The sequence below is a fragment of the Hydractinia symbiolongicarpus genome, chromosome 3 (assembly GCF_029227915.1).
Source record: "Hydractinia symbiolongicarpus strain clone_291-10 chromosome 3, HSymV2.1, whole genome shotgun sequence".
Classification (NCBI taxonomy): domain Eukaryota; kingdom Metazoa; phylum Cnidaria; class Hydrozoa; order Anthoathecata; family Hydractiniidae; genus Hydractinia; species Hydractinia symbiolongicarpus.
In genome coordinates this window covers 9,002,509-9,023,173 of record NC_079877.1, presented here as the reverse complement: position 1 = coordinate 9,023,173, position 20,665 = coordinate 9,002,509, and the positions used below count along the sequence as shown (strand labels likewise).

The 20,665-nt window shown below is 40.8% G+C and overlaps 1 protein-coding gene and 52 non-coding genes across 53 annotated transcripts; 9 read left to right on the top strand and 44 right to left on the bottom strand.

The window, feature by feature from the left end:
* Positions 1 to 1,010: 1,010 nt before the first annotated feature.
* On the bottom strand, positions 1,011 to 1,083 carry Trnaa-ugc (transfer RNA alanine (anticodon UGC)). Its single transcript has one exon. It is a non-coding gene; the product is annotated as a tRNA-Ala (tRNA).
* Positions 1,084 to 1,336: 253 nt separating this feature from the next.
* Positions 1,337 to 1,430, top strand: Trnay-gua (transfer RNA tyrosine (anticodon GUA)). The gene is made up of 2 exons: positions 1,337 to 1,373; positions 1,395 to 1,430. It is a non-coding gene; the product is annotated as a tRNA-Tyr (tRNA).
* A 41-nt stretch (positions 1,431 to 1,471) lies between these two features.
* On the bottom strand, positions 1,472 to 1,587 carry Trnal-caa (transfer RNA leucine (anticodon CAA)). Its single transcript has 2 exons — positions 1,550 to 1,587; positions 1,472 to 1,517 (listed from the first exon to the last, which is right to left on the bottom strand). It is a non-coding gene; the product is annotated as a tRNA-Leu (tRNA).
* Positions 1,588 to 1,655: 68 nt separating this feature from the next.
* Trnaa-agc (transfer RNA alanine (anticodon AGC)) lies at positions 1,656 to 1,728 on the bottom strand. The gene has a single exon. It is a non-coding gene; the product is annotated as a tRNA-Ala (tRNA).
* A 107-nt stretch (positions 1,729 to 1,835) lies between these two features.
* On the bottom strand, positions 1,836 to 1,908 carry Trnak-cuu (transfer RNA lysine (anticodon CUU)). The gene has a single exon. It is a non-coding gene; the product is annotated as a tRNA-Lys (tRNA).
* Positions 1,909 to 1,981: 73 nt separating this feature from the next.
* Trnad-guc (transfer RNA aspartic acid (anticodon GUC)) lies at positions 1,982 to 2,053 on the bottom strand. The gene has a single exon. It is a non-coding gene; the product is annotated as a tRNA-Asp (tRNA).
* A 439-nt stretch (positions 2,054 to 2,492) lies between these two features.
* Positions 2,493 to 2,565, bottom strand: Trnak-uuu (transfer RNA lysine (anticodon UUU)). Its single transcript has one exon. It is a non-coding gene; the product is annotated as a tRNA-Lys (tRNA).
* Positions 2,566 to 2,638: 73 nt separating this feature from the next.
* Positions 2,639 to 2,710, bottom strand: Trnad-guc (transfer RNA aspartic acid (anticodon GUC)). Its single transcript has one exon. It is a non-coding gene; the product is annotated as a tRNA-Asp (tRNA).
* Positions 2,711 to 2,969: 259 nt separating this feature from the next.
* Trnaa-ugc (transfer RNA alanine (anticodon UGC)) lies at positions 2,970 to 3,042 on the bottom strand. Its single transcript has one exon. It is a non-coding gene; the product is annotated as a tRNA-Ala (tRNA).
* A 253-nt stretch (positions 3,043 to 3,295) lies between these two features.
* Positions 3,296 to 3,389, top strand: Trnay-gua (transfer RNA tyrosine (anticodon GUA)). Its single transcript has 2 exons — positions 3,296 to 3,332; positions 3,354 to 3,389. It is a non-coding gene; the product is annotated as a tRNA-Tyr (tRNA).
* A 41-nt stretch (positions 3,390 to 3,430) lies between these two features.
* Positions 3,431 to 3,546, bottom strand: Trnal-caa (transfer RNA leucine (anticodon CAA)). Its single transcript has 2 exons — positions 3,509 to 3,546; positions 3,431 to 3,476 (listed from the first exon to the last, which is right to left on the bottom strand). It is a non-coding gene; the product is annotated as a tRNA-Leu (tRNA).
* A 68-nt stretch (positions 3,547 to 3,614) lies between these two features.
* Positions 3,615 to 3,687, bottom strand: Trnaa-agc (transfer RNA alanine (anticodon AGC)). The gene has a single exon. It is a non-coding gene; the product is annotated as a tRNA-Ala (tRNA).
* Positions 3,688 to 3,794: 107 nt separating this feature from the next.
* Positions 3,795 to 3,867, bottom strand: Trnak-uuu (transfer RNA lysine (anticodon UUU)). The gene has a single exon. It is a non-coding gene; the product is annotated as a tRNA-Lys (tRNA).
* A 73-nt stretch (positions 3,868 to 3,940) lies between these two features.
* Positions 3,941 to 4,012, bottom strand: Trnad-guc (transfer RNA aspartic acid (anticodon GUC)). Its single transcript has one exon. It is a non-coding gene; the product is annotated as a tRNA-Asp (tRNA).
* A 439-nt stretch (positions 4,013 to 4,451) lies between these two features.
* On the bottom strand, positions 4,452 to 4,524 carry Trnak-uuu (transfer RNA lysine (anticodon UUU)). Its single transcript has one exon. It is a non-coding gene; the product is annotated as a tRNA-Lys (tRNA).
* Positions 4,525 to 5,682: 1,158 nt separating this feature from the next.
* LOC130635554 (uncharacterized) lies at positions 5,683 to 8,122 on the bottom strand. Its single transcript, XM_057444910.1, has 10 exons — positions 7,930 to 8,122; positions 7,765 to 7,830; positions 7,595 to 7,676; positions 7,286 to 7,363; positions 7,119 to 7,184; positions 6,952 to 6,995; positions 6,662 to 6,855; positions 6,327 to 6,391; positions 6,141 to 6,235; positions 5,683 to 5,845 (listed from the first exon to the last, which is right to left on the bottom strand). Exons 1-10 carry the CDS (start codon positions 8,120 to 8,122, stop codon positions 5,724 to 5,726), a joined length of 1,005 nt encoding a protein of 334 aa, XP_057300893.1. The 3' UTR covers positions 5,683 to 5,723.
* A 4,296-nt stretch (positions 8,123 to 12,418) lies between these two features.
* Trnaa-ugc (transfer RNA alanine (anticodon UGC)) lies at positions 12,419 to 12,491 on the bottom strand. The gene has a single exon. It is a non-coding gene; the product is annotated as a tRNA-Ala (tRNA).
* A 253-nt stretch (positions 12,492 to 12,744) lies between these two features.
* Positions 12,745 to 12,838, top strand: Trnay-gua (transfer RNA tyrosine (anticodon GUA)). Its single transcript has 2 exons — positions 12,745 to 12,781; positions 12,803 to 12,838. It is a non-coding gene; the product is annotated as a tRNA-Tyr (tRNA).
* Positions 12,839 to 12,879: 41 nt separating this feature from the next.
* On the bottom strand, positions 12,880 to 12,995 carry Trnal-caa (transfer RNA leucine (anticodon CAA)). Its single transcript has 2 exons — positions 12,958 to 12,995; positions 12,880 to 12,925 (listed from the first exon to the last, which is right to left on the bottom strand). It is a non-coding gene; the product is annotated as a tRNA-Leu (tRNA).
* A 68-nt stretch (positions 12,996 to 13,063) lies between these two features.
* Positions 13,064 to 13,136, bottom strand: Trnaa-agc (transfer RNA alanine (anticodon AGC)). Its single transcript has one exon. It is a non-coding gene; the product is annotated as a tRNA-Ala (tRNA).
* A 107-nt stretch (positions 13,137 to 13,243) lies between these two features.
* Positions 13,244 to 13,316, bottom strand: Trnak-uuu (transfer RNA lysine (anticodon UUU)). The gene has a single exon. It is a non-coding gene; the product is annotated as a tRNA-Lys (tRNA).
* Positions 13,317 to 13,389: 73 nt separating this feature from the next.
* On the bottom strand, positions 13,390 to 13,461 carry Trnad-guc (transfer RNA aspartic acid (anticodon GUC)). The gene has a single exon. It is a non-coding gene; the product is annotated as a tRNA-Asp (tRNA).
* A 585-nt stretch (positions 13,462 to 14,046) lies between these two features.
* Trnay-gua (transfer RNA tyrosine (anticodon GUA)) lies at positions 14,047 to 14,140 on the top strand. Its single transcript has 2 exons — positions 14,047 to 14,083; positions 14,105 to 14,140. It is a non-coding gene; the product is annotated as a tRNA-Tyr (tRNA).
* Positions 14,141 to 14,181: 41 nt separating this feature from the next.
* On the bottom strand, positions 14,182 to 14,297 carry Trnal-caa (transfer RNA leucine (anticodon CAA)). Its single transcript has 2 exons — positions 14,260 to 14,297; positions 14,182 to 14,227 (listed from the first exon to the last, which is right to left on the bottom strand). It is a non-coding gene; the product is annotated as a tRNA-Leu (tRNA).
* A 68-nt stretch (positions 14,298 to 14,365) lies between these two features.
* On the bottom strand, positions 14,366 to 14,438 carry Trnaa-agc (transfer RNA alanine (anticodon AGC)). Its single transcript has one exon. It is a non-coding gene; the product is annotated as a tRNA-Ala (tRNA).
* A 107-nt stretch (positions 14,439 to 14,545) lies between these two features.
* Trnak-uuu (transfer RNA lysine (anticodon UUU)) lies at positions 14,546 to 14,618 on the bottom strand. Its single transcript has one exon. It is a non-coding gene; the product is annotated as a tRNA-Lys (tRNA).
* Positions 14,619 to 14,691: 73 nt separating this feature from the next.
* Trnad-guc (transfer RNA aspartic acid (anticodon GUC)) lies at positions 14,692 to 14,763 on the bottom strand. The gene has a single exon. It is a non-coding gene; the product is annotated as a tRNA-Asp (tRNA).
* A 259-nt stretch (positions 14,764 to 15,022) lies between these two features.
* Trnaa-ugc (transfer RNA alanine (anticodon UGC)) lies at positions 15,023 to 15,095 on the bottom strand. The gene has a single exon. It is a non-coding gene; the product is annotated as a tRNA-Ala (tRNA).
* A 253-nt stretch (positions 15,096 to 15,348) lies between these two features.
* Positions 15,349 to 15,442, top strand: Trnay-gua (transfer RNA tyrosine (anticodon GUA)). Its single transcript has 2 exons — positions 15,349 to 15,385; positions 15,407 to 15,442. It is a non-coding gene; the product is annotated as a tRNA-Tyr (tRNA).
* Positions 15,443 to 15,483: 41 nt separating this feature from the next.
* Positions 15,484 to 15,599, bottom strand: Trnal-caa (transfer RNA leucine (anticodon CAA)). Its single transcript has 2 exons — positions 15,562 to 15,599; positions 15,484 to 15,529 (listed from the first exon to the last, which is right to left on the bottom strand). It is a non-coding gene; the product is annotated as a tRNA-Leu (tRNA).
* Positions 15,600 to 15,667: 68 nt separating this feature from the next.
* Positions 15,668 to 15,740, bottom strand: Trnaa-agc (transfer RNA alanine (anticodon AGC)). Its single transcript has one exon. It is a non-coding gene; the product is annotated as a tRNA-Ala (tRNA).
* Positions 15,741 to 15,847: 107 nt separating this feature from the next.
* Positions 15,848 to 15,920, bottom strand: Trnak-uuu (transfer RNA lysine (anticodon UUU)). The gene has a single exon. It is a non-coding gene; the product is annotated as a tRNA-Lys (tRNA).
* A 73-nt stretch (positions 15,921 to 15,993) lies between these two features.
* On the bottom strand, positions 15,994 to 16,065 carry Trnad-guc (transfer RNA aspartic acid (anticodon GUC)). The gene has a single exon. It is a non-coding gene; the product is annotated as a tRNA-Asp (tRNA).
* A 259-nt stretch (positions 16,066 to 16,324) lies between these two features.
* On the bottom strand, positions 16,325 to 16,397 carry Trnaa-ugc (transfer RNA alanine (anticodon UGC)). The gene has a single exon. It is a non-coding gene; the product is annotated as a tRNA-Ala (tRNA).
* Positions 16,398 to 16,650: 253 nt separating this feature from the next.
* Trnay-gua (transfer RNA tyrosine (anticodon GUA)) lies at positions 16,651 to 16,744 on the top strand. The gene is made up of 2 exons: positions 16,651 to 16,687; positions 16,709 to 16,744. It is a non-coding gene; the product is annotated as a tRNA-Tyr (tRNA).
* A 41-nt stretch (positions 16,745 to 16,785) lies between these two features.
* Trnal-caa (transfer RNA leucine (anticodon CAA)) lies at positions 16,786 to 16,901 on the bottom strand. Its single transcript has 2 exons — positions 16,864 to 16,901; positions 16,786 to 16,831 (listed from the first exon to the last, which is right to left on the bottom strand). It is a non-coding gene; the product is annotated as a tRNA-Leu (tRNA).
* A 68-nt stretch (positions 16,902 to 16,969) lies between these two features.
* On the bottom strand, positions 16,970 to 17,042 carry Trnaa-agc (transfer RNA alanine (anticodon AGC)). The gene has a single exon. It is a non-coding gene; the product is annotated as a tRNA-Ala (tRNA).
* A 108-nt stretch (positions 17,043 to 17,150) lies between these two features.
* Trnak-uuu (transfer RNA lysine (anticodon UUU)) lies at positions 17,151 to 17,223 on the bottom strand. Its single transcript has one exon. It is a non-coding gene; the product is annotated as a tRNA-Lys (tRNA).
* A 73-nt stretch (positions 17,224 to 17,296) lies between these two features.
* Trnad-guc (transfer RNA aspartic acid (anticodon GUC)) lies at positions 17,297 to 17,368 on the bottom strand. Its single transcript has one exon. It is a non-coding gene; the product is annotated as a tRNA-Asp (tRNA).
* A 259-nt stretch (positions 17,369 to 17,627) lies between these two features.
* Positions 17,628 to 17,700, bottom strand: Trnaa-ugc (transfer RNA alanine (anticodon UGC)). Its single transcript has one exon. It is a non-coding gene; the product is annotated as a tRNA-Ala (tRNA).
* Positions 17,701 to 17,953: 253 nt separating this feature from the next.
* On the top strand, positions 17,954 to 18,047 carry Trnay-gua (transfer RNA tyrosine (anticodon GUA)). The gene is made up of 2 exons: positions 17,954 to 17,990; positions 18,012 to 18,047. It is a non-coding gene; the product is annotated as a tRNA-Tyr (tRNA).
* Positions 18,048 to 18,088: 41 nt separating this feature from the next.
* Positions 18,089 to 18,204, bottom strand: Trnal-caa (transfer RNA leucine (anticodon CAA)). Its single transcript has 2 exons — positions 18,167 to 18,204; positions 18,089 to 18,134 (listed from the first exon to the last, which is right to left on the bottom strand). It is a non-coding gene; the product is annotated as a tRNA-Leu (tRNA).
* Positions 18,205 to 18,272: 68 nt separating this feature from the next.
* Positions 18,273 to 18,345, bottom strand: Trnaa-agc (transfer RNA alanine (anticodon AGC)). Its single transcript has one exon. It is a non-coding gene; the product is annotated as a tRNA-Ala (tRNA).
* Positions 18,346 to 18,452: 107 nt separating this feature from the next.
* Positions 18,453 to 18,525, bottom strand: Trnak-uuu (transfer RNA lysine (anticodon UUU)). The gene has a single exon. It is a non-coding gene; the product is annotated as a tRNA-Lys (tRNA).
* A 73-nt stretch (positions 18,526 to 18,598) lies between these two features.
* Trnad-guc (transfer RNA aspartic acid (anticodon GUC)) lies at positions 18,599 to 18,670 on the bottom strand. The gene has a single exon. It is a non-coding gene; the product is annotated as a tRNA-Asp (tRNA).
* Positions 18,671 to 18,929: 259 nt separating this feature from the next.
* Trnaa-ugc (transfer RNA alanine (anticodon UGC)) lies at positions 18,930 to 19,002 on the bottom strand. The gene has a single exon. It is a non-coding gene; the product is annotated as a tRNA-Ala (tRNA).
* Positions 19,003 to 19,255: 253 nt separating this feature from the next.
* Positions 19,256 to 19,349, top strand: Trnay-gua (transfer RNA tyrosine (anticodon GUA)). Its single transcript has 2 exons — positions 19,256 to 19,292; positions 19,314 to 19,349. It is a non-coding gene; the product is annotated as a tRNA-Tyr (tRNA).
* A 41-nt stretch (positions 19,350 to 19,390) lies between these two features.
* Trnal-caa (transfer RNA leucine (anticodon CAA)) lies at positions 19,391 to 19,506 on the bottom strand. The gene is made up of 2 exons: positions 19,469 to 19,506; positions 19,391 to 19,436 (listed from the first exon to the last, which is right to left on the bottom strand). It is a non-coding gene; the product is annotated as a tRNA-Leu (tRNA).
* Positions 19,507 to 19,574: 68 nt separating this feature from the next.
* On the bottom strand, positions 19,575 to 19,647 carry Trnaa-agc (transfer RNA alanine (anticodon AGC)). The gene has a single exon. It is a non-coding gene; the product is annotated as a tRNA-Ala (tRNA).
* A 107-nt stretch (positions 19,648 to 19,754) lies between these two features.
* On the bottom strand, positions 19,755 to 19,827 carry Trnak-uuu (transfer RNA lysine (anticodon UUU)). The gene has a single exon. It is a non-coding gene; the product is annotated as a tRNA-Lys (tRNA).
* Positions 19,828 to 19,900: 73 nt separating this feature from the next.
* Positions 19,901 to 19,972, bottom strand: Trnad-guc (transfer RNA aspartic acid (anticodon GUC)). Its single transcript has one exon. It is a non-coding gene; the product is annotated as a tRNA-Asp (tRNA).
* A 259-nt stretch (positions 19,973 to 20,231) lies between these two features.
* Positions 20,232 to 20,304, bottom strand: Trnaa-ugc (transfer RNA alanine (anticodon UGC)). Its single transcript has one exon. It is a non-coding gene; the product is annotated as a tRNA-Ala (tRNA).
* Positions 20,305 to 20,557: 253 nt separating this feature from the next.
* Positions 20,558 to 20,651, top strand: Trnay-gua (transfer RNA tyrosine (anticodon GUA)). The gene is made up of 2 exons: positions 20,558 to 20,594; positions 20,616 to 20,651. It is a non-coding gene; the product is annotated as a tRNA-Tyr (tRNA).
* Positions 20,652 to 20,665: the final 14 nt, after the last annotated feature.

The following is a 20,665-nucleotide window of genomic DNA, read 5'->3' as shown; positions in this document are numbered from 1 at the left end:
TTTTTGAAAGAATGGTAATTATAACAACTGCTGCAGCACATTCCTCTTCAGAGTCCATAGTGTAAAGAACTTTTATTTACAAATTCTATCATTTCAAAATTACTCATGTATTCAAGTGTTCCATCATTTTAAAATGACGAAAAACACCAGTCATTTTAAAATGATCATTTTAAACTGACCGTGTATTTCAGCCTTTAAGGTTACTGTACAGGAAACAATTTTTTTTTAGGTTTTTTGCAAAAAATTCATGACATATAGAAAAAAAAATTCTCTTTCGAATGACATATTTTATATTCCATAAAAATATTTGGAACATCCCTTTTTTCTGGAAAAAGCCTTTTTAGAGGTGTTATATCCTTCACACCTTCGAGAAAATATGTGCAAAATGAGTTGAGCATATTTTTGTAAACATTATGCATGATATGAAACTACCGTATAAATATATGCACAATAATATTTTTTAGATAGTTTACTTTCACCATCGGGAAGCATTGTTGATCTCATACAGAGCATGGGTATGTATTGATCAATTAATAATTGATTAAACACATGATAAACTCCCCTCACCCCTGAGCAACAACTTCAGAATTCAACCCAAGATCCTTTGTATATTTTAAAAGGAAAAGGACCAAGCCAACTGCAAGAATGTGAAAGAGTACGAAGTTACATCAATCGTTCTCCGTATTATATACTTAAATTCAAAAGTGCTGCAATTCTTGTATGTACCACAAGCGTAACGCAACCAAATACACATAATTAAAGGCGCCAATTGAACTTGTCAAAGTTCACTTGTCCAATTATAGACTTAAGGTCTTCAGGTTTTAGGTTACGTGATCATACTGTCAATGCGAAATTAAACAGCAAGAAATGCTCTAGACATATGCAGCGCGGTTTAGTATTATTATTATTATTATTAATACCAGGTAATCTTAGGAGCATCATAAATCCTCTTATGACCATTGGCAACTACTGAAATTAGTATAAAAATAAATAAATTAAAAACATCGTCTTGGAGGATCCGGGCATCGATCCCGGTACCTCTCGCATGCAAAGCGAGCGCTCTACCATGTGAGCTAATCCCCCTGGAAATGGTAAAAAGGTCATAGTTCGAGTGCTGTTCGCAATACTAAACTACACCTTACATCAGACACATTTCAGCTTACCTACCTTCAGCAGAGTGGCGCAGAGGAAGCGTGCTGGGCCCATAACCCAGAGGTCGGTGGATCGAAACCACCCTCTGCTACGTGCGAGCTATCGCATCATTTTAAAAACCACGTCATACTACAAACGTGACATGACCTGCATAGTCCTGCACAAGAACTGTACGATGCTACATCCACCGATAGCTCAGTTGGTAGAGCGGAGGACTGTAGACGAACTTATACAACTCAGGCATCCTTAGGTCGCTGGTTCAAATCCGGCTCGGTGGACTTGCATTTTAGGCCTAAAATTTTGTGTGGCAGGGAAAAGTTGTCGGAAGTGGGATTCGAACCCACGCCCTCATTCGAGGACCAGAATTCTCCACGCGATGAGTGGAAGAACATTTTGTCTTGAGTCTGGCGCCTTAGACCGCTCGGCCATCCCGACATGACACGAACGCTGCTGCAAATTGCTCTGCGCAAATTTCTTTTATTTTACGCCTATGGAAAAGGCATTGGAGAACCCGGGCATCGATCCCGGTACCTCTCGCATGCTAAGCGAGCGCTCTACCATCTGAGCTAGTTCCCCATCAAGTTTGCTTCGCCTTTGCCACTCCGCAAATGTTACGTTATTCATCCTCTTTCGACAAGACATTGTGGTGAAAGTTAGTTCACCATCGTACCAAATAATTGTTACGCCCGATGAGGGACTCGAACCCGCGACCCTCAGATTAAGAGTCTGATGCTCTACCGACTGAGCTAACCGGGCGTAAATCTGTATTCCCGGACAGTCCCGCGAACGCTACTGACGTGAAACGAAACATTGACAAGATAAAAAGAACCTCCCCGGCGGGGAATCGAACCCCGGTCTCCCGCGTGACAGGCGGGGATACTTACCACTATACTACCGAGGACGAGTTCATATTTAAATAATATGTTCGCGATGGCGTCAATGCCCGAATGCCACACGGTCGATCATGTTAAAAGCTGAAACTGTGTATACTGTCAATGCGAAATTAAACAGCAAGAAATGCTCTAGACATATGCAGCGCGGTTTAGTATTATTATTATTATTATTAATACCAGGTAATCTTAGGAGCATCATAAATCCTCTTATGACCATTGGCAACTACTGAAATTAGTATAAAAATAAATAAATTAAAAACATCGTCTTGAAGGATCCGGGCATCGATCCCGGTACCTCTCGCATGCTAAGCGAGCGCTCTACCATCTGAGCTAGTTCCCCATCAAGTTTGCTTCGCCTTTGCCACTCCGCAAATGTTACGTTATTCATCCTCTTTCGACAAGACATTGTGGTGAAAGTTAGTTCACCATCGTACCAAATAATTGTTACGCCCGATGAGGGACTCGAACCCGCGACCCTCAGATTAAAAGTCTGATGCTCTACCGACTGAGCTAACCGGGCGTAAATCTGTATTCCCGGACAGTCCCGCGAACGCTACTGACGTGAAACGAAACATTGACAAGATAAAAAGAACCTCCCCGGCGGGGAATCGAACCCCGGTCTCCCGCGTGACAGGCGGGGATACTTACCACTATACTACCGAGGACGAGTTCATATTTAAATAATATGTTCGCGATGGCGTCAATGCCCGAATGCCACACGGTCGATCATGTTAAAAGCTGAAACTGTGTATACTGTCAATGCGAAATTAAACAGCAAGAAATGCTCTAGACATATGCAGCGCGGTTTAGTATTATTATTATTATTATTAATACCAGGTAATCTTAGGAGCATCATAAATCCTCTTATGACCATTGGCAACTACTGAAATTAGTATAAAAATAAATAAATTAAAAACATCGTCTTGGAGGATCCGGGCATCGATCCCGGTACCTCTCGCATGCAAAGCGAGCGCTCTACCATGTGAGCTAATCCCCCTGGAAATGGTAAAAAGGTCATAGTTCGAGTGCTGTTCGCAATACTAAACTACACCTTACATCAGACACATTTCAGCTTACCTACCTTCAGCAGAGTGGCGCAGAGGAAGCGTGCTGGGCCCATAACCCAGAGGTCGGTGGATCGAAACCACCCTCTGCTACGTGCGAGCTATCGCATCATTTTAAAAACCACGTCATACTACAAACGTGACATGACCTGCATAGTCCTGCACAAGAACTGTACGATGCTACATCCACCGATAGCTCAGTTGGTAGAGCGGAGGACTGTAGACGAACTTATACCACTCAGGCATCCTTAGGTCGCTGGTTCAAATCCGGCTCGGTGGACTTGCATTTTAGGCCTAAAATTTTGTGTGGCAGGGAAAAGTTGTCGGAAGTGGGATTCGAACCCACGCCCTCATTCGAGGACCAGAATTCTCCACGCGATGAGTGGAAGAACATTTTGTCTTGAGTCTGGCGCCTTAGACCGCTCGGCCATCCCGACATGACACGAACGCTGCTGCAAATTGCTCTGCGCAAATTTCTTTTATTTTACGCCTATGGAAAAGGCATTGGAGAACCCGGGCATCGATCCCGGTACCTCTCGCATGCTAAGCGAGCGCTCTACCATCTGAGCTAGTTCCCCATCAAGTTTGCTTCGCCTTTGCCACTCCGCAAATGTTACGTTATTCATCCTCTTTCGACAAGACATTGTGGTGAAAGTTAGTTCACCATCGTACCAAATAATTGTTACGCCCGATGAGGGACTCGAACCCGCGACCCTCAGATTAAAAGTCTGATGCTCTACCGACTGAGCTAACCGGGCGTAAATCTGTATTCCCGGACAGTCCCGCGAACGCTACTGACGTGAAACGAAACATTGACAAGATAAAAAGAACCTCCCCGGCGGGGAATCGAACCCCGGTCTCCCGCGTGACAGGCGGGGATACTTACCACTATACTACCGAGGACGAGTTCATATTTAAATAATATGTTCGCGATGGCGTCAATGCCCGAATGCCACACGGTCGATCATGTTAAAAGCTGAAACTGTGTATACTGTCAATGCAAAATTAAACAGCAAGAAATGCTCTAGACATATGCAGCGCGGTTTAGTATTATTATTATTATTATTAATACCAGGTAATCTTAGGAGCATCATAAATCCTCTTATGACCATTGGCAACTACTGAAATTAGTATAAAAATAAATAAATTAAAAACATCGTCTTGGAGGATCCGGGCATCGATCCCGGTACCTCTCGCATGCTAAGCGAGCGCTCTACCATCTGAGCTAGTTCCCCATCAAGTTTGCTTCGCCTTTGCCACTCCGCAAATGTTACGTTATTCATCCTCTTTCGACAAGACATTGTGGTGAAAGTTAGTTCACCATCGTACCAAATAATTGTTACGCCCGATGAGGGACTCGAACCCGCGACCCTCAGATTAAAAGTCTGATGCTCTACCGACTGAGCTAACCGGGCGTAAATCTGTATTCCCGGACAGTCCCGCGAACGCTACTGACGTGAAACGAAACATTGACAAGATAAAAAGAACCTCCCCGGCGGGGAATCGAACCCCGGTCTCCGGCGTGACAGGCGGGGATACCCAGCCGGCACAAAGATGTCTAAAAGACGTCTTTTAGACATCTTCCGCATTTCTAAAAGACGTCTTTTTTAGCGCTGATTTGTCCGTCTATAATGCATCTTTTTAAGCGTCTAAAAGAGGTCTTTTCAAAGATGCATTCCAAAAGATCTCTTTTAGACATCTTTTAAAAGACGTCTTTCCAAAGACGTCTTTTAGACGTTTTAAAGAATTTTTTTTACGACGCGTCTTTTTAAAGACGTCTTTTAGACCTTTTACAGATGTAGGAGCGACTAAAATGCATCTTAAATGCAACTTTTTAAATGCATCTTCCCAAAGACTTCTTTTAGACGTTTTTAAGAAAAACTATTACGACGCGTCTTTTTAAAGACGCCTTTTAGACCTTTTACAGATGTAGAAGCGACTAAAATGCATCTTAAATGCAACTTCTTAAATGCATCTTGACAAAGACTTCTTTTATCTATCTATAAGACGTCTTCCTTTGTTTTTGTTGTTTTTGTAGGCATTTGATAAAATAAATTTAAGACGTTTACGTTAACGTTTTAAAACGTACATTTTTAATAAATTGCAGAAATAACGACATGAAAGACGACAAATATTTTGCGATAAAAATATTTTGAACTTTTTATATCAAACTCGTACAATAAATATATTTTATAATTACATAAATATAATTTAAATATAACCGGAAATAAATAAATAAAATATTATTAATAATCAACACTATACAATTCATTTATATATTCATATTTACAAATTGTGATCATTACAATAATCTGTAATACGAATTCTACTTGTGAACTTATCCATGCTATTTAAAGCATAAATTGGAACTCTAGTCGAAAAAATCTTAAGCATATTGAGCTTAGGCCATATGAAAGAGTCACCTTAAAAATTTTGTGAAAGTTGCTAGTAGTTGAAATTCGTCGTAACGCTTGCAAGGCCGAAATAAACAAAATAAATATTGGAAATAATAAGGAAGTCTGTTCAGAAGAAACAAAAAGAGATATATTAAATGTATAAATGACATTCATAAATGAGGTAAGTCGAAAGGGCTTTTTATTTGTTTTTTGGAAATTTATACATTTAAGGTACCCCTTATGTCCCTGATCCTTTGACTGGGAGCGTTTCGAAGTTTGGTTCCAATTATGCGTCTCATCTCTTGTTCGTTCGCATCTTTAAAACGCTCGTTGACAGATTCTAGAGAGAAAGAAATAGCTTATTTCCAGATAAATAATAGATTTTTATAGAAACGTAGTCAGTAAATGTTTGAGAAATAGACCAATGAACCTAACGCGATCATTTGCATACTATGTAATAGCAAAACGATTTACTCATTATTTTTGTAAATGACTGTAGCACAGTAGAACATTCTTAAAACATTATAACTTGAATCAACCGTGCCTTTCTCAATCAATCTCTCTATCCAAAAACTAAGAGAAAACACACCATACATAGAAGGGTAACAACGTAATACATCAGCTAATACACGTACCTACTATAATTCTATAAATTAATTTCCCTTCCAGCGGGACTTTGTCTTTCTTGCCTTTTAAATTGGCTTGCGCCATGAATGTAGTGGTGAAGATCCTGACGAAAATTAAAATTAAAATTAAAGGTAAGTAGAAATAAACTACTAAGGAGAGTGTATTTCCTTAAGGAGAAAAAATTATACCTTTACCTATTCATTGCGAGACGTACAGCATCTCTGTAGTCCACCCCGCCAATTTGTGATATTTGTTGTTTCTAAAAAGATAAACTAGATTGTGTAAATTAAAGGTATTACAATAATGCTAGTTTCAAAATTAAGAATATAAATAAAATCACTAAAGCCTGGTTCCCACCAATGCGTTTATCGATAAACAGATGTTTATTTTTAAAGTCATAAAGTTAAAACTGAACAATTTTACATTGCTTTCCGATTTGAGTCATGATGTCGACATTAAATGATAATGATCAAATAATAAAAATATCATTCAATGTTAAAATGGGATATCAGGCTAATAAAAACCTCACCATTGCCGTGAAGTCTTCAGGATTTCCCAAACGTTCCTCACAAAGCTCAAGTTCTTCCCTGTTGTCAATTTGAACCAGAGGCCTTTTGTCAACTGGTACCTGGTTTTGCCCTTCCATACCATCTATTCGCCTTTCCAGGCGAACAAGGTACCTGCACATTTTCTTTTGATTCTCCAGAATCTGATTGCATGTTTCTAAATTGTATATAAAATGTAACAAACCCATTTAAACAAAGGAAAATTAAAAACATAGTATTGGACGTTTACAAAGATTACAAAGAAAAGTTATACCTTGTAACGAGTCTAATGATGGTTTTTTTGATGAACTTTGAGAGCTATAAAAATTCGGAAACTAATCTTCAGAATGACCCAAAAACTCAATAAAACATTACACATACATTTTCACATTACAAACATATTATCACACAACGAATAAAATAATTAAATCAAAAACGTACGTGTTTCCACTTTCTTCAAAGCAAGGCTGATGTGTCAATATTGATGACAGATTATTGAAAGCCGAACTATTAAAAGTAAACAATAATGCCAATGAAATTGAATCCTTAACAAGTTTTTTATAGACAGGGTGTTAAACAATCACAATATAATAAATAATCTTATTTACCTGTTATCCACATTGCACAAGTTCAAAAAACTCAGATTCTGTGTGTCAGGAACTTCGAATGACACATCGTTAGCAAGGCTGAAGAATAAGTTAATTCTTTATAATCACTAAGACATGTAAAATATGTCTCAATATACAGTATGTATAAAAAAATACTAGCCTTTTAGATTGTTCAATTGCTATAGAAAAACTTTTTATTATCTTAAGAATTCATCCATATATATATATATATATATATATAGAAACTCTTTCGGTTTAGCGCTTGTTTTTTCATACATACTTTAATATTTATTTCTTGACAATACTTACTGCTGTTTTTTCTTTGGAGGAGAAAATGATGGAATAATTGGCAATGCTAACTCCGAGGTTTGGGGAAGCAAATCATTATAAACTACAAGTAAAATTTTAGAAGTAAACATTACACCATGTTTAAAAAGCATGGATATAAAATTGGCTTTGGAAAAACAAGATTTACACACCTGGACTTTCTGATTCATCGTTATCAGATATACTGCTTGACACAGCATTACATTCACTTTCATTACCTAAAAACGAAAACAATATATATATTTATAAACTTGAAAATTATTTGTCTTATTTTGTTAAGGATATCACAACATCTTGAAAATTTAATTTATAAATACCGTTTTTTAAGATCCTGGTAATCTTATATCTTTGCCAATCATCTTTTGGGAGTGTTTTGGCTTTGAAGAGTTTTCCTGCTTCATATACACTTTTATTGGGCCAAAAAAACTTGTCTCCACTGATCCACTCGTTTGGGATAGTCAACATCTGTGTCCTGCCTCGATCAATAAACTCAACACATTGATGACTCATTGCTACCAAATCTATGAAAAAATAATAAAGAATAAGCAAAAAAATTAAAAAAAGGTAATGCAAAAGTCTTTCTTTTTAAGAGTTTAATGCATCATTAAACAAAATGATTGCTCCTTGAAAGAAATTGAGAAATCAATTCATTGATTAAATTTATACTAGCTGAGTCTTGATTGTTACTAACTCTATTATTATTATCTCTATAATAATAGCCGTATTTTGTCTGTCCGCCAGAAAAGTGTTGTGCAACGGGCACACAAAATAGCGTGTAATTTAAAGAAAGAAGGACGACACCGTTTATTTTTATTTGTAATTATAATATATTGTACACACAATATGTAACAAGATGTAACCTTTTCAACTATATCAACTGAAAAATTATGTAAAATGGATCCCAAATAGTAGAGGTCAACTTGAGTTACAACAAAATACACTAATTTTTGTGTAAGTACCTAAAGTATATAATGGCTTTTCACTCAAACTAGAATTTCGTTCCTAAAAGTTGCTCAATCGGAAAGAAAACACAATTTGCTCAACAAATAATCACAAAAGAGAAACTTATTAATTTGTAAAAATGTAAAAACATATAAATATAGTATATATATATACAGTTATATGCTTTATGCACTTTTTCATATTAAGCAATGTAAAGCCAAACATGAATAACAAGTAAGTTCTAATACTTTGTTTTTTCAAATTCGTGTAGAAAAGGAAAAAGAGCAAAACCATTTCGGTGTGGTAAACAAACAACTTTTCTTTTCAACATGTTTTTTGGAAATTCTTTTCGTTTACCAGTAATCTTTTCAACAAAAAAGATATTTAACAAAGATGATTCTGCTGGTGATTTGTAAATACTTCCAAGGCTGCAAGGTTTTAAAACTGTCCCAATTATTTGGTTAGAATGTTTTTGAGCTTCATTAACAACACAAAACTTTCCTGATTCAAGTAAAAAACAAGAATCTTTCAGGTGATCAGCAGAGATGAATGGGGTGGGTTTAGACTTTTCAACCAAAGAAGACAATTCACTTTCTCGTTTGATAACTTGGGCAACCGGGTTATTATTACTTCTAACATTTTTTTTCAACACCTGCATATAATTTTCAAATTTGAAAGCTGATAGGTGGTTTAAGGAACTTTGAAAATTTTCAGCATCGTCACATAAGTGGATCAATGAGTGGACATTGTAAGAGATTAATTTTCTTCCATAAACATCTTTTGATTTACTGACAAACCAGAGTAATAATTCTCGACAATAACCCAAAAGTCGATAACGAGATTGACTAGAATCATTTAGAAGGATGCTCATTGAAATATGAAGACCAAGGAAGTGTTCATACACATTATGAGAAACAATCCCTTTCAAAACAACTGGACCAAGATATAGCAAAAACTGCCTGAATTCAGTTGCTTTCCAGTATGGAAGATCACGTAAGGGCCTTGGTTGACGATTAAATTCTGTTGGCATAGAACCAGAAATATTATTCAAGCGAGAAGAAATTTGTGAGATGTGATTAGATGATAACCTGATTTGAAGTGGCCCTTTAGTTAAGAACTGCAACATACGCTTCATCACTCCTAACAACACAAGGTGCATATAGTCCAATGTAAACTTTGACACACAATCAAAATTAAGCTGAGAGACTAATGGACTGATACATTTCTGGTGTGGATGGTATAAAAATTGTTTAAAATGTTGATCGTTCCTTGCTATTTCTGAACCATCATGAAGAAATACTACTCGGTTGTCAATATACTGGCCTTTTATATTACACCTCTCACATGAATAATACCCAGTATGACTGACTACACACTTCAAGAAAGCTCTTGCCGGTGCATCACATACAAATGCTTTTAAAAAAAATTGAAATGTTTTTTCCTCAACTTCCAGGCCATTTATCTGAAGAAAATTTACTTCGTTTAAAAAATCTTCCAAAAATTCATTTGTAGAATTGGGCTTTGAGGTGCCATGATAGAGAGCAATAACAAAAACACTGTCAGAGTTGTTCAACGAACCAAGGATCGGCCATAACTGTGATTGAGATGACTTTGACAAAGGAAGGCCATCTATGTTTACTGTCAAAAAAAGATTGTTTTCATTCATAAGACAGTGGTGAAGTTTTAACATCTTTTTCACTTGTTTAACAATACCAACATAAGAATAAATTCCACCACATTTATGAGCAGTTTCGACATGACGTGGTGTTTCAAGTAGAGTTTTACTATCTGCAGGAAGTTCAGTCATGCCATGTTTACGTAATATCAACAAAAGTTGATTTAAACACTCTCTGGAACATCCACTTTTAGCTGCCCATCGTGAAATGTCAGATAAAATTAATGATTCTGGATTGGTCACTGTATCCAGACTGTTATACAGAATTTCATTTTCATTTGATGAGAATGAGGAATCTAAAGGCTCGTCATCACAACTGATACATCTATCATTTTCATTGTCAGAAGGATTGCTTAACAGGTCATGTTGATCACTATCTTCACCGTTTAAAATCTCGTCAACTTTTTGATTAACCAATCTCCTTTCTTTGCGGAGACGGGAATCATTCATTGCCCAAAGTGACAGTATCTGAAAATTTAGTTGAAGGTTTGTTTCAAATTTAAAAAACAAAATGTATATATATATAAATTTTATTTTACCAAAACATGTTTTCATTAATGACACCAAAATATAATTAGTTTTTAGTTATGTGGTCTCTTTATGTATGTTGATATTATGTAAACATGGCATAACTGAACTTTCTGCAGATTAAAATCACTCTGAAACACCTGGACAGTGTCATGAATGGTAAATATGAAAAATTGACTTTGTTGATTGACTGGTAAAGGAAGAAAGGCGGAGGGCAGAGCTTCCATTGACAGTTTGTACCGAAGAGCAATAAGACAGGGTTAGGATTAGAGTTAGATAAAGATAAAATTAGACAGTATTTTCCATTTAGCTTGAAGTTAGCTAGCGTCCTATATAGCTAGGTGCTACCTAATAACTAATTAGCTAGCTTCAGCAGTGTATAACAAAAACAAAATATATACATTTTCTCAATTTCTTTCAAGGTTAAAAGAAATAGTTTTTGTCTAAAAATAAAAGCATATAGAATAAAAATAACGGTTCCTTCATTAAACACCAAAACCAGAAAACAAATTTGATTTCTTTAATATTTTCTTTCCAGTCTTTGTCCTTTTTTTTGACTACTGGCTGGCTAGCTGGGTTTGCTTGTTTACATATCGCCATCTTTCTGTAAAAGATGGCCGGGACCGACTTTTTGTGTCCAGGGAAACCGAACACGAATTTGACCTTTAGACTTAGTACTAAAAACCGCTGTACTCTATTCCGAGAATCACAAAACAAAAATACTTACTTTTTAAACGACCGGTATCCCGCAGATGCTTTCATGAAACTACCGCCAATTTTTATTGAGTGTTCCGGTCAAGTGTCAAAGAATATCCGTCAGGGGGTGCAGGAAAACAAAATTACGACGTAATGAAATAAAAACGTATTATGAAGGGTCGCCAAAATACATTAGTATTTAAAAATAATTAAAAGTGACAATTACCACTTTCAATTTCGTGAAAAATTGATTTCCTACAAAATAAACATGCTAACTAAGTTTGCGAACACCCCCGTTATTTTAAATCGAATTTTCCATATAAAAAATCGAACGTCTTTTAAAAGACGCATTTTAGACCACTTTTAGAAGTAGGAAAAGACGTCTTTTAAAAGACGCGTTTTAGATGCATTATAGCAAAAAGAGAAAGACGTCTTTTAAAAGATATATTTTAGATAACTTTTAGATGTCTTTTAAAAGACGTCTTTTAAAGATCTTCTAAAAGACATCTAAAATGCGTATACTACAGGATTCGCATTTATTTACTTTCAAAAGACGTATAAAAGATGTCTTTTGAAAGACGTTCTTAAGAAGATGCATTAAAGACATCTTAATAGCGTTTTCTAACAGAAGATTAAAAAAAGACATCTTAAGACGTCTAAAAGACGTCTTGTGCCGGCTGGGTACTTACCACTATACTACCGAGGACGAGTTCATATTTAAATAATATGTTCGCGATGGCGTCAATGCCCGAATGCCACACGGTCGATCATGTTAAAAGCTGAAACTGTGTATACTGTCAATGCGAAATTAAACAGCAAGAAATGCTCTAGACATATGCAGCGCGGTTTAGTATTATTATTATTATTATTAATACCAGGTAATCTTAGGAGCATCATAAATCCTCTTATGACCATTGGCAACTACTGAAATTAGTATAAAAATAAATAAATTAAAAACATCGTCTTGGAGGATCCGGGCATCGATCCCGGTACCTCTCGCATGCAAAGCGAGCGCTCTACCATGTGAGCTAATCCCCCTGGAAATGGTAAAAAGGTCATAGTTCGAGTGCTGTTCGCAATACTAAACTACACCTTACATCAGACACATTTCAGCTTACCTACCTTCAGCAGAGTGGCGCAGAGGAAGCGTGCTGGGCCCATAACCCAGAGGTCGGTGGATCGAAACCACCCTCTGCTACGTGCGAGCTATCGCATCATTTTAAAAACCACGTCATACTACAAACGTGACATGACCTGCATAGTCCTGCACAAGAACTGTACGATGCTACATCCACCGATAGCTCAGTTGGTAGAGCGGAGGACTGTAGACGAACTTATACCACTCAGGCATCCTTAGGTCGCTGGTTCAAATCCGGCTCGGTGGACTTGCATTTTAGGCCTAAAATTTTGTGTGGCAGGGAAAAGTTGTCGGAAGTGGGATTCGAACCCACGCCCTCATTCGAGGACCAGAATTCTCCACGCGATGAGTGGAAGAACATTTTGTCTTGAGTCTGGCGCCTTAGACCGCTCGGCCATCCCGACATGACACGAACGCTGCTGCAAATTGCTCTGCGCAAATTTCTTTTATTTTACGCCTATGGAAAAGGCATTGGAGAACCCGGGCATCGATCCCGGTACCTCTCGCATGCTAAGCGAGCGCTCTACCATCTGAGCTAGTTCCCCATCAAGTTTGCTTCGCCTTTGCCACTCCGCAAATGTTACGTTATTCATCCTCTTTCGACAAGACATTGTGGTGAAAGTTAGTTCACCATCGTACCAAATAATTGTTACGCCCGATGAGGGACTCGAACCCGCGACCCTCAGATTAAAAGTCTGATGCTCTACCGACTGAGCTAACCGGGCGTAAATCTGTATTCCCGGACAGTCCCGCGAACGCTACTGACGTGAAACGAAACATTGACAAGATAAAAAGAACCTCCCCGGCGGGGAATCGAACCCCGGTCTCCCGCGTGACAGGCGGGGATACTTACCACTATACTACCGAGGACGAGTTCATATTTAAATAATATGTTCGCGATGGCGTCAATGCCCGAATGCCACACGGTCGATCATGTTAAAAGCTGAAACTGTGTATACTGTCAATGCGAAATTAAACAGCAAGAAATGCTCTAGACATATGCAGCGCGGTTTAGTATTATTATTATTATTATTAATACCAGGTAATCTTAGGAGCATCATAAATCCTCTTATGACCATTGGCAACTACTGAAATTAGTATAAAAATAAATAAATTAAAAACATCGTCTTGGAGGATCCGGGCATCGATCCCGGTACCTCTTGCATGCAAAGCGAGCGCTCTACCATGTGAGCTAATCCCCCTGGAAATGGTAAAAAGGTCATAGTTCGAGTGCTGTTCGCAATACTAAACTACACCTTACATCAGACACATTTCAGCTTACCTACCTTCAGCAGAGTGGCGCAGAGGAAGCGTGCTGGGCCCATAACCCAGAGGTCGGTGGATCGAAACCACCCTCTGCTACGTGCGAGCTATCGCATCATTTTAAAAACCACGTCATACTACAAACGTGACATGACCTGCATAGTCCTGCACAAGAACTGTACGATGCTACATCCACCGATAGCTCAGTTGGTAGAGCGGAGGACTGTAGACGAACTTATACCACTCAGGCATCCTTAGGTCGCTGGTTCAAATCCGGCTCGGTGGACTTGCATTTTAGGCCTAAAATTTTGTGTGGCAGGGAAAAGTTGTCGGAAGTGGGATTCGAACCCACGCCCTCATTCGAGGACCAGAATTCTCCACGCGATGAGTGGAAGAACATTTTGTCTTGAGTCTGGCGCCTTAGACCGCTCGGCCATCCCGACATGACACGAACGCTGCTGCAAATTGCTCTGCGCAAATTTCTTTTATTTTACGCCTATGGAAAAGGCATTGGAGAACCCGGGCATCGATCCCGGTACCTCTCGCATGCTAAGCGAGCGCTCTACCATCTGAGCTAGTTCCCCATCAAGTTTGCTTCGCCTTTGCCACTCCGCAAATGTTACGTTATTCATCCTCTTTCGACAAGACATTGTGGTGAAAGTTAGTTCACCATCGTACCAAATAATTGTTACGCCCGATGAGGGACTCGAACCCGCGACCCTCAGATTAAAAGTCTGATGCTCTACCGACTGAGCTAACCGGGCGTAAATCTGTATTCCCGGACAGTCCCGCGAACGCTACTGACGTGAAACGAAACATTGACAAGATAAAAAGAACCTCCCCGCCGGGGAATCGAACCCCGGTCTCCCGCGTGACAGGCGGGGATACTTACCACTATACTACCGAGGACGAGTTCATATTTAAATAATATGTTCGCGATGGCGTCAATGCCCGAATGCCACACGGTCGATCATGTTAAAAGCTGAAACTGTGTATACTGTCAATGCGAAATTAAACAGCAAGAAATGCTCTAGACATATGCAGCGCGGTTTAGTATTATTATTATTATTATTAATACCAGGTAATCTTAGGAGCATCATAAATCCTCTTATGACCATTGGCAACTACTGAAATTAGTATAAAAATAAATAAATTAAAAACATCGTCTTGGAGGATCCGGGCATCGATCCCGGTACCTCTCGCATGCAAAGCGAGCGCTCTACCATGTGAGCTAATCCCCCTGGAAATGGTAAAAAGGTCATAGTTCGAGTGCTGTTCGCAATACTAAACTACACCTTACATCAGACACATTTCAGCTTACCTACCTTCAGCAGAGTGGCGCAGAGGAAGCGTGCTGGGCCCATAACCCAGAGGTCGGTGGATCGAAACCACCCTCTGCTACGTGCGAGCTATCGCATCATTTTAAAAACCACGTCATACTACAAACGTGACATGACCTGCATAGTCCTGCACAAGAACTGTACGATGCTACATCCACCGATAGCTCAGTTGGTAGAGCGGAGGACTGTAGACGAACTTATACCACTCAGGCATCCTTAGGTCGCTGGTTCAAATCCGGCTCGGTGGACTTGCATTTTAGGCCTAAAATTTTGTGTGGCAGGGAAAAGTTGTCGGAAGTGGGATTCGAACCCACGCCCTCATTCGAGGACCAGAATTCTCCACGCGATGAGTGGAAGAACATTTTGTCTTGAGTCTGGCGCCTTAGACCGCTCGGCCATCCCGACATGACACGAACGCTGCTGCAAATTGCTCTGCGCAAATTTCTTTTATTTTACGCCTATGGAAAAGGCATTGGAGAACCCGGGCATCGATCCCGGTACCTCTCGCATGCTAAGCGAGCGCTCTACCATCTGAGCTAGTTCCCCATCAAGTTTGCTTCGCCTTTGCCACTCCGCAAATGTTACGTTATTCATCCTCTTTCGACAAGACATTGTGGTGAAAGTTAGTTCACCATCGTACCAAATAATTGTTACGCCCGATGAGGGACTCGAACCCGCGACCCTCAGATTAAAAGTCTGATGCTCTACCGACTGAGCTAACCGGGCGTAAATCTGTATTCCCGGACAGTCCCGCGAACGCTACTGACGTGAAACGAAACATTGACAAGATAAAAAGAACCTCCCCGGCGGGGAATCGAACCCCGGTCTCCCGCGTGACAGGCGGGGATACTTACCACTATACTACCGAGGACGAGTTCATATTTAAATAATATGTTCGCGATGGCGTCAATGCCCGAATGCCACACGGTCGATCATGTTAAAAGCTGAAACTGTGTATACTGTCAATGCGAAATTAAACAGCAAGAAATGCTCTAGACATATGCAGCGCGGTTTAGTATTATTATTATTATTATTAATACCAGGTAATCTTAGGAGCATCATAAATCCTCTTATGACCATTGGCAACTACTGAAATTAGTATAAAAATAAATAAATTAAAAACATCGTCTTGGAGGATCCGGGCATCGATCCCGGTACCTCTCGCATGCAAAGCGAGCGCTCTACCATGTGAGCTAATCCCCCTGGAAATGGTAAAAAGGTCATAGTTCGAGTGCTGTTCGCAATACTAAACTACACCTTACATCAGACACATTTCAGCTTACCTACCTTCAGCAGAGTGGCGCAGAGGAAGCGTGCTGGGCCCATAACCCAGAGGTCGGTGGATCGAAACCACCCTCTGCTACGTGCGAGCTATCGCATCATTTTAAAAACCACGTCATACTACAAACGTGACATGACCTGCATAGTCCTGCACAAGAACTGTACGATGCTACATCCACCGATAGCTCAGTTGGTAGAGCGGAGGACTGTAGACAAACTTATACCACTCAGGCATCCTTAGGTCGCTGGTTCAAATCCGGCTCGGTGGACTTGCATTTTAGGCCTAAAATTTTGTGTGGCAGGGAAAAGTTGTCGGAAGTGGGATTCGAACCCACGCCCTCATTCGAGGACCAGAATTCTCCACGCGATGAGTGGAAGAACATTTTGTCTTGAGTCTGGCGCCTTAGACCGCTCGGCCATCCCGACATGACACGAACGCTGCTGCAAATTGCTCTGCGCAAATTTCTTTTATTTTACGCCTATGGAAAAGGCATTGGAGAACCCGGGCATCGATCCCGGTACCTCTCGCATGCTAAGCGAGCGCTCTACCATCTGAGCTAGTTTCCCCATCAAGTTTGCTTCGCCTTTGCCACTCCGCAAATGTTACGTTATTCATCCTCTTTCGACAAGACATTGTGGTGAAAGTTAGTTCACCATCGTACCAAATAATTGTTACGCCCGATGAGGGACTCGAACCCGCGACCCTCAGATTAAAAGTCTGATGCTCTACCGACTGAGCTAACCGGGCGTAAATCTGTATTCCCGGACAGTCCCGCGAACGCTACTGACGTGAAACGAAACATTGACAAGATAAAAAGAACCTCCCCGGCGGGGAATCGAACCCCGGTCTCCCGCGTGACAGGCGGGGATACTTACCACTATACTACCGAGGACGAGTTCATATTTAAATAATATGTTCGCGATGGCGTCAATGCCCGAATGCCACACGGTCGATCATGTTAAAAGCTGAAACTGTGTATACTGTCAATGCGAAATTAAACAGCAAGAAATGCTCTAGACATATGCAGCGCGGTTTAGTATTATTATTATTATTATTAATACCAGGTAATCTTAGGAGCATCATAAATCCTCTTATGACCATTGGCAACTACTGAAATTAGTATAAAAATAAATAAATTAAAAACATCGTCTTGGAGGATCCGGGCATCGATCCCGGTACCTCTCGCATGCAAAGCGAGCGCTCTACCATGTGAGCTAATCCCCCTGGAAATGGTAAAAAGGTCATAGTTCGAGTGCTGTTCGCAATACTAAACTACACCTTACATCAGACACATTTCAGCTTACCTACCTTCAGCAGAGTGGCGCAGAGGAAGCGTGCTGGGCCCATAACCCAGAGGTCGGTGGATCGAAACCACCCTCTGCTACGTGCGAGCTATCGCATCATTTTAAAAAGCACGTCATACTACAAACGTGACATGACCTGCATAGTCCTGCACAAGAACTGTACGATGCTACATCCACCGATAGCTCAGTTGGTAGAGCGGAGGACTGTAGACGAACTTATACCTCTCAGGCATCCTTAGGTCGCTGGTTCAAATCCGGCTCGGTGGACTTGCATTTTAGGCCTAAAATTTTGTGTGGCAGGGAAAAGTTGTCGGAAGTGGGATTCGAACCCACGCCCTCATTCGAGGACCAGAATTCTCCACGCGATGAGTGGAAGAACATTTTGTCTTGAGTCTGGCGCCTTAGACCGCTCGGCCATCCCGACATGACACGAACGCTGCTGCAAATTGCTCTGCGCAAATTTCTTTTATTTTACGCCTATGGAAAAGGCATTGGAGAACCCGGGCATCGATCCCGGTACCTCTCGCATGCTAAGCGAGCGCTCTACCATCTGAGCTAGTTCCCCATCAAGTTTGCTTTGCCTTTGCCACTCCGCAAATGTTACGTTATTCATCCTCTTTCGACAAGACATTGTGGTGAAAGTTAGTTCACCATCGTACCAAATAATTGTTACGCCCGATGAGGGACTCGAACCCGCGACCCTCAGATTAAAAGTCTGATGCTCTACCGACTGAGCTAACCGGGCGTAAATCTGTATTCCCGGACAGTCCCGCGAACGCTACTGACGTGAAACGAAACATTGACAAGATAAAAAGAACCTCCCCGGCGGGGAATCGAACCCCGGTCTCCCGCGTGACAGGCGGGGATACTTACCACTATACTACCGAGGACGAGTTCATATTTAAATAATATGTTCGCGATGGCGTCAATGCCCGAATGCCACACGGTCGATCATGTTAAAAGCTGAAACTGTGTATACTGTCAATGCGAAATTAAACAGCAAGAAATGCTCTAGACATATGCAGCGCGGTTTAGTATTATTATTATTATTATTAATACCAGGTAATCTTAGGAGCATCATAAATCCTCTTATGACCATTGGCAACTACTGAAATTAGTATAAAAATAAATAAATTAAAAACATCGTCTTGGAGGATCCGGGCATCGATCCCGGTACCTCTCGCATGCAAAGCGAGCGCTCTACCATGTGAGCTAATCCCCCTGGAAATGGTAAAAAGGTCATAGTTCGAGTGCTGTTCGCAATACTAAACTACACCTTACATCAGACACATTTCAGCTTACCTACCTTCAGCAGAGTGGCGCAGAGGAAGCGTGCTGGGCCCATAACCCAGAGGTCGGTGGATCGAAACCACCCTCTGCTACGTGCGAGCTATCGCATCATTTTAAAAACCACGTCATACTACAAACGTGACATGACCTGCATAGTCCTGCACAAGAACTGTACGATGCTACATCCACCGATAGCTCAGTTGGTAGAGCGGAGGACTGTAGACGAACTTATACCACTCAGGCATCCTTAGGTCGCTGGTTCAAATCCGGCTCGGTGGACTTGCATTTTAGGCCTAAAATTTTGTGTGGCAGGGAAAAGTTGTCGGAAGTGGGATTCGAACCCACGCCCTCATTCGAGGACCAGAATTCTCCACGCGATGAGTGGAAGAACATTTTGTCTTGAGTCTGGCGCCTTAGACCGCTCGGCCATCCCGACATGACACGAACGCTGCTGCAAATTGCTCTGCGCAAATTTCTTTTATTTTACGCCTATGGAAAAGGCATTGGAGAACCCGGGCATCGATCCCGGTACCTCTCGCATGCTAAGCGAGCGCTCTACCATCTGAGCTAGTTCCCCATCAAGTTTGCTTCGCCTTTGCCACTCCGCAAATGTTACGTTATTCATCCTCTTTCGACAAGACATTGTGGTGAAAGTTAGTTCACCATCGTACCAAATAATTGTTACGCCCGATGAGGGACTCGAACCCGCGACCCTCAGATTAAAAGTCTGATGCTCTACCGACTGAGCTAACCGGGCGTAAATCTGTATTCCCGGACAGTCCCGCGAACGCTACTGACGTGAAACGAAACATTGACAAGATAAAAAGAACCTCCCCGGCGGGGAATCGAACCCCGGTCTCCCGCGTGACAGGCGGGGATACTTACCACTATACTACCGAGGACAAGTTCATATTTAAATAATATGTTCGCGATGGCGTCAATGCCCGAATGCCACACGGTCGATCATGTTAAAAGCTGAAACTGTGTATACTGTCAATGCGAAATTAAACAGCAAGAAATGCTCTAGACATATGCAGCGCGGTTTAGTATTATTATTATTATTATTAATACCAGGTAATCTTAGGAGCATCATAAATCCTCTTATGACCATTGGCAACTACTGAAATTAGTATAAAAATAAATAAATTAAAAACATCGTCTTGGAGGATCCGGGCATCGATCCCGGTACCTCTCGCATGCAAAGCGAGCGCTCTACCATGTGAGCTAATCCCCCTGGAAATGGTAAAAAGGTCATAGTTCGAGTGCTGTTCGCAATACTAAACTACACCTTACATCAGACACATTTCAGCTTACCTACCTTCAGCAGAGTGGCGCAGAGGAAGCGTGCTGGGCCCATAACCCAGAGGTCGGTGGATCGAAACCACCCTCTGCTACGTGCGAGCTATCGCATCATTTTAAAAACCACGTCATACTACAAACGTGACATGACCTGCATAGTCCTGCACAAGAACTGTACGATGCTACATCCACCGATAGCTCAGTTGGTAGAGCGGAGGACTGTAGACGAACTTATACCACTCAGGCATCCTTAGGTCGCTGGTTCAAATCCGGCTCGGTGGACTTGCATTTTAGGC